General features: G+C 35.6%; 1 protein-coding gene across 1 annotated transcript; it reads right to left on the bottom strand.

The window, feature by feature from the left end:
* Positions 1 to 366: 366 nt before the first annotated feature.
* On the bottom strand, positions 367 to 2,464 carry LOC130546310 (ribonuclease inhibitor-like). The gene is made up of 5 exons (XM_057321499.1): positions 2,302 to 2,464; positions 1,574 to 1,747; positions 1,335 to 1,484; positions 1,101 to 1,252; positions 367 to 853 (listed from the first exon to the last, which is right to left on the bottom strand). Exons 2-5 carry the CDS (start codon positions 1,708 to 1,710, stop codon positions 792 to 794), a joined length of 501 nt encoding a protein of 166 aa, XP_057177482.1. The 5' UTR covers positions 1,711 to 1,747; positions 2,302 to 2,464; the 3' UTR covers positions 367 to 791.
* Positions 2,465 to 6,169: the final 3,705 nt, after the last annotated feature.

The following is a 6,169-nucleotide window of genomic DNA, read 5'->3' as shown; positions in this document are numbered from 1 at the left end:
CTGTGCGTGCATGTCTTTGTGTGTACGCGTACTTGTCTGTGTACGTGTGTGCGCGTTTGTGTGTGTGTGTATGTGTGTTAGTACGTGTGCGTATTGTGTGTGTGGAGTGTTTTGTATGTGGGTATGTCTGTCTTCTTTGTTTTCACCTTTTTCTTGTTTTTGCAGGTACAACTTTAATTGTTTTGCATATAGTCAATGCCTATGTCTTATGTACAGCTGCTTTGTAACAATGAAAATTGTAAAAAGCGCTATATAAATAAAGTTGAGTTGAGTTGTTTCAAGTCTTACGAAACCTTTACCCTAACCCACACCCTAACCTTACTCTAACCATCTAAACTACCTATGATTGTTAAAAATCGCCAAAAAAACACTGTTGCGTGATGACGTCAGACTCGAAACACCAAGGATTTAGTGAGAGCCGGTGGAGAACAGCAGGAGACTGAGATAACAAGATACAGTATGTTTACTGAATAATCATTCTCAATATCATCTGCTCAGCAACACCGAATGACTATTATTGCACCAAGCAAAGACAGTGGAACTTTACTCCATTGCATTTATTGTTGAGTGATATTATTGAAAACATTTAAACTTTTTTACTTCCATGTACAACAAGTGAATAAAATAAAATGTATATAAAAAATGAGTAAGATAAGAAAATCATAAAACACACCAATTTCTGTATTACCAACATAAATGACCAGATTATATGGTTGCTTTTAAGAAATTCAGTTTCTTGGCTGCCTTTGTTTCATTCCAACAAATCCGCAGGATATTTGCAGGCCATGTACTCAATCTACTTCTGACCCACGTGCATCTGTGCTTCGCCCAGGGTCTAATTCCTCTGTTTCACCTTTAAATGCAAAAGAAAAACAATATTATAATGGGTATAAATACCACACCAACATTATTAACGGTTTAATATCACCCATGTGTATTTTTCCAGTAATGCTACAGTTCCAGTTTAAAAGACAGACCCCCTTTCAACCAGTATAGATTACTAGTATCTAAAAATAATATTACTTGAATTTCATACAGAGTAACCTTTTCTACAATATTATGTAAAGATTGAATTTCATTTATCCGTATAGACATCGTACTATTCAAAGGCAGAATGTTTTCCTCCTTTTTGGCTCCTTCGTTTAGGCTTGTCTCATCGTCAGGCTCAAGTCCTGCTGATTTGTTATCATCAGCTTTAAAGAAGGATTTAACCCATTTCCATGTCCCACTGATCACATTTTCACTGTCTAGTCTGTAAGAGGGAATTAAAATAAATATTATTAATAAACACGAAAACTATGCATTCTTTAGCACAAAGAGTAATGTCCACCCACCTTAGGGTACAGCTTGATCCTTTTAGCATTTCAGAGAGCTTCTTCTTTGATGAGTCTCCTATTTTATTGTTACTTAGATCAAGTTCCTTTAAATTCAACACTGCATTACTAACCAAAGAGCCAACATCTGTAATGATACATTTATTTAGACTAGAAAGAGAGACACAGAGAGCAGATTACACATCTCCAATTATTTCAAATCTTCATTATTTGTATTATTGTATTTTAAAGTTACTCACCCCAACTTCTCCAGTTTGAAGTTTGGATCATTTAGTAGAAGACATAAGTTCTTCAGTCCTTCGTTTTTTACATCATTGCCACTGAGCTCCAGCTCTCTCAGGTATGAAGGGTTTGAACGCAGAGCTGATGTCAGCATGCGACACTGTTACTCTGTAATACTGCATTCACACAGCCTGCAGCCAAAGATTCAAATTGGTCATACTTTCCCTTATGAATGAACCCTTTTTTTCAGAATATTCTGTTTTTTCACCAACACAGGGGGTTACCCATCCCCAGTTTTTTTTATGTTTGTCATACCCAGATCCATCCCTTATCTCCACCCATGTACACTATAGACACTCATCTCACATCTTTTCTCTATAATTCTTACCATTTATAATTCTTAAGACTATGACATTAAAGGTGGAATATGCAGGATTTTAAAGCGCGAACACACACAAAAATAATCTGGAACAATCATAGACTCAAAGTGTGTGGTGGTGTTTGTGTCTGCAAAAACACTGTCCTTTGCCTGTATTTTTCATTATTTGGGGGTGACATAAGAGAGCTTTTTTCAAAAAACAAAAAAGTCAGATAATAACATTTTTCTATGCAAAGACTTTACAAGATGCACTTATTTGGTTTTACATGCTAGAGTGCAATAAACACTACAGCTTGGATACTGCTCTCAATAAAAAACGAAACTGTTAAACCTTAAAGCAAACTGCAAATAGTATAGTTTACTTACTCTAGTGTTTTCAGCTTGGTTTGAGAATTTCTTATTTGAGCGCAGAGGTTTTCAACTCCTTTGCCTCCAAGTGTATTTCCACTCAGGTACAGCTGTTTCAGGAGTGATGAATTCCAAGCTGATGTCAGAGCAGCAAAATCCTTATCATTCAAACCACAGCGTCTTAACCTACATTAAGAGAAAGAGAGGAAGGGAAATAAGGAGTGGAAAAGCAAACTAATTCTGTACATTTATAACGTAGAACATTATCTACATGCATGGGAGTCGGAACCATTGTGTGTAAGACAATGATATTGGACCAACTCACTTTTAGTTAAATGTTAAAATGTAGAACAGCGAGTTCGGGCAAAATGGCGGATTCAAACTTGCATCTATAGAATAAAAACTACTTGTCACACGTATTTTTCACTACACCACTGAAGCTGCTGATAAAGCAGCATCATTTTTGCACTCAGTTTTTATGGGGGAGGACCCACCCACATTGTTTTTGTGTTTCCGACACCCATGTCAACATGACAGGCAGATGCATAGAGAGATGAGCTATATACTGTGCATATTACTTACCATAGGTTTTCAATTTTGCAGCACGGATCCCCTAGTACATCACATAAGTGCTTTACTCCATTTTATATGTCATTGCCACTGAGGTCCAGCTCTCTCAGGTATGAAAGGTTTGAATGTAGAGCTGATGTCACGATCCAACACCGTTTATATGTAATATTGCATTTACACAGCCTGCGGCAAAAGAGAGAGCAAAATTAGTCCATACCTTTAGCTACAAAACTGAAAACATGTCAGTTATCAAGAGTTCAATATGAGCTCTTATGTGATTCAGTGATTAATTTCTTTACTGTCAGTCAAAATCTATTACCCCAGGTTACACACATGGCATTCTTTTCTTTGCAAATCTGAGTGAAAACCCTTTAAGAAAAACCCTTGAAACCCTTTGGAATTGGACTCAGATATCCTATTGTGTGCTCAAAGAACCTGAATATGTACAGTACCATTTAAATTAGAAGGGTCACTTCACTTATATTTTTCTCATGATGTAAACATGTATGCTTAAATACTTAGAATTATTTTTGCAGATAAAATGATCAATGTACACATTCATTTGTTTCAAAACATTTTTAATGATTTTTTTAAATATGGATGTCTTGGAGCAAATAATGAAGGAAGGCAATGAGAGTCCAGAATAGATGGGAATTCCTTTAGTTCTCTAAAGAAGTAAGATCATCCCAGAGTGAGACCACTAAAAGCTGCTTGGTAAAATGCCAAAAGAACATATTTAGTGAAATTTAGGTGATTACGCCAAAAAAGCTAAAACATATTAGAATTTTATTTATGGAAGCAATGAGATTCAAAGTGAATGACTTGCTGCCATATTTGAAACGCTGACCTCAACATTAACATGATGTACCAATTGCTAAATATTGCTCTCACACAATTTCGCTTCAAAATACATTTATTAACTTTTATGTACTGTATGTGTTCTCGGAGATTCGCCATTTCGAATGCCATATCAGAGTATAAATAATGCCATTTTAATATAAAATAATTTGTGTTCAACTAAAGAAAGTCATATACATCTGGAATGGCATAAGGGTGAATAAATTACGAAAGAAATGTCATATTTGGATGAACTATGTTTTATTCATGAAATCACATCCTTTCAGATGGCTCTGCATAAAAGCTTATTTATGTCTATCACATTATTGTGGCCTAAATATAAATATGTAAAACATACAGTAACTATAAAAGTGAAACCAAAATACTCACTGGAGTGTCTTTAGTTTACAGTGTTTATCCTCCAGAAGAGCAGCCAGCTTTTCCACTTTTGTGTCATCTAGGTTTTGATCAACAAGTTTCAGCTCTCCCAGGAGTAAAGGATCAGAATATTTCTTCACATACTTAAAGCCGTCCTCTGCAGGACCACACAAAAACCTGCAGAAGAGAAAATTTGCAGCATTATTCAGGTCAATTCTTAACTACATCTGGTGTAATGAAAACGCAGAAAATATGGTATAATTAAACCTACTGGCAGGCCCATCGCCGGGGGGAGGGGGGGGTGGGGGTGCTGGGGGGAGGCATTGGGGGGCAGTGCCCATGTATTCATAGACCACAGACATTCAATGCACCACACAAGTAAGGCCCAGTTCATTCAGCTCACGTTTGAGAAGGACCTTACACGCAAATGTCTACATGAGTGGAAAGATCTATTTCACTCAGAGACCCGCTGCCCTCAACTATTTTAATGGCGAGTAGTCTACACTTTAATATGCTACCTATTATGTGATGTACATATTTATTTTTGTTATATAAATAATATATTGTGGTAACGTTATATAGGCCTATTATTTATTATGTTGTTGGTGGAATTGAAATCGCATAGGTATAAAGCAAATGTAGTTGTGGTGTAGTTTGCTAGACTATCCATCTGTTTTTTTTATTTGGAGTGGTGTTTTAATATAGAACTTGGTTGTTTCAAATATATTGTGGTAAATGTTTCTAAGAAAATAAAAAGTGTACATATGTTCTGTACATTCTGGTGACGGCCCTGCCTACTGGTAAAAAAAAGAACATGCCATGTTTTTTTTCTAAATCTTGAATTCACTTTGTAAATTTTGATTCAACAACGCGTTGTGCATGTATGGTACAGAAACAAATACCAATAACTAATTAGCTCGAATATGATATACCTCAGAGTTTTTAGTTTAAAGTTTGAATCCTTTAGTATGCCATTGAGCAGCTTCACTCCTGTTTCTCCAGGGTCATTTCCAGTGAGATCCAGCTCTTTCAGGTGTGAGAACTTGGATCTAAGAGCTGAAGCCAATCCTTTATAACCTTCTTCAGTAATTTGGCATGTTGACATTCTAGAAGAGCGAAAACATGATTAAGTAACTACAGTATATAAGGGATAATGTACAGGCATCCGGTTGTTCTTGCAGAAATAAGCCCCGACAGTGTGATCAGGACACAACGCAAAGTGTAGGGTCTTGTATCACACTGAAGGGGCTTCTTTCTGTGATAACAGCCGGCTGCTTGTACATTATCCCGCTTATTACACGGCTACTTGCCACATGAGAAAAAAATTGGGCATGAAATGTGAATGTGAAATATTTGATTAGCTCATTTTTACCGAATGCAGACCTTCCACGGGAAAACGCCATTTACTTTTTTACTTTTAAATAGTGTCATATATGTTATTAAAAGACATATTTATATTTAACTTGTCAAAAAAACCTGTCAAAAGGATTTGCTGCAACCGTGATACCGTGTGTTATTAGTTTTGAGCAGTTGTTATCTGTGAATAACGAACCATCAAATGTCGCAACTGGCCAATCAGAATCAAGCATTCCAACGAGCCATGTAATAAGTATTTATAGTAACTATACTTATATAGAAATACGATGAAATTAAATGTATTGTTAAAATGCATTTTATATTTAACATACAGAAAAAAAACATTTAATACATCTGTGACCCTGTCTGTGAAAACCAGGCTAAGGCCTCGAAATAATGAGCATCAAAGTTTGAGTACAACCATTAATTTCACTATGATTTCAATTTTTGACATGCTTACTCAGTCAATATTAAAGATATCAAGATTAGATTTTCACAGAATATTCTTTACATTATGTAGGATGATTTTATGTAAAAACAGTGACAAAAAAATGACATTAGCGGAGTTTCACAGACTGGGTGACATTTGGTTCCTGAAAAAAACAGAGCTATGCACAAAAATCAATTTTAAACTTAACAAAAAATGTTTTTAAATCAAATCAAATGATAGTCCACCTAACCAAGTTACCTTAGTTTTTCCAGTTTGCAGTTTACATTTTCTAATCCGCTCTGTATTTTCTTCACT

This window comes from Triplophysa rosa, linkage group LG22 (genome assembly GCF_024868665.1).
Source record: "Triplophysa rosa linkage group LG22, Trosa_1v2, whole genome shotgun sequence".
In the NCBI taxonomy this organism is placed as follows: Eukaryota; Metazoa; Chordata; class Actinopteri; order Cypriniformes; family Nemacheilidae; genus Triplophysa; species Triplophysa rosa.
The sequence above is the reverse complement of the archived record's forward strand: the minus strand, read 5'-3'. Positions and strand labels throughout refer to the sequence as shown.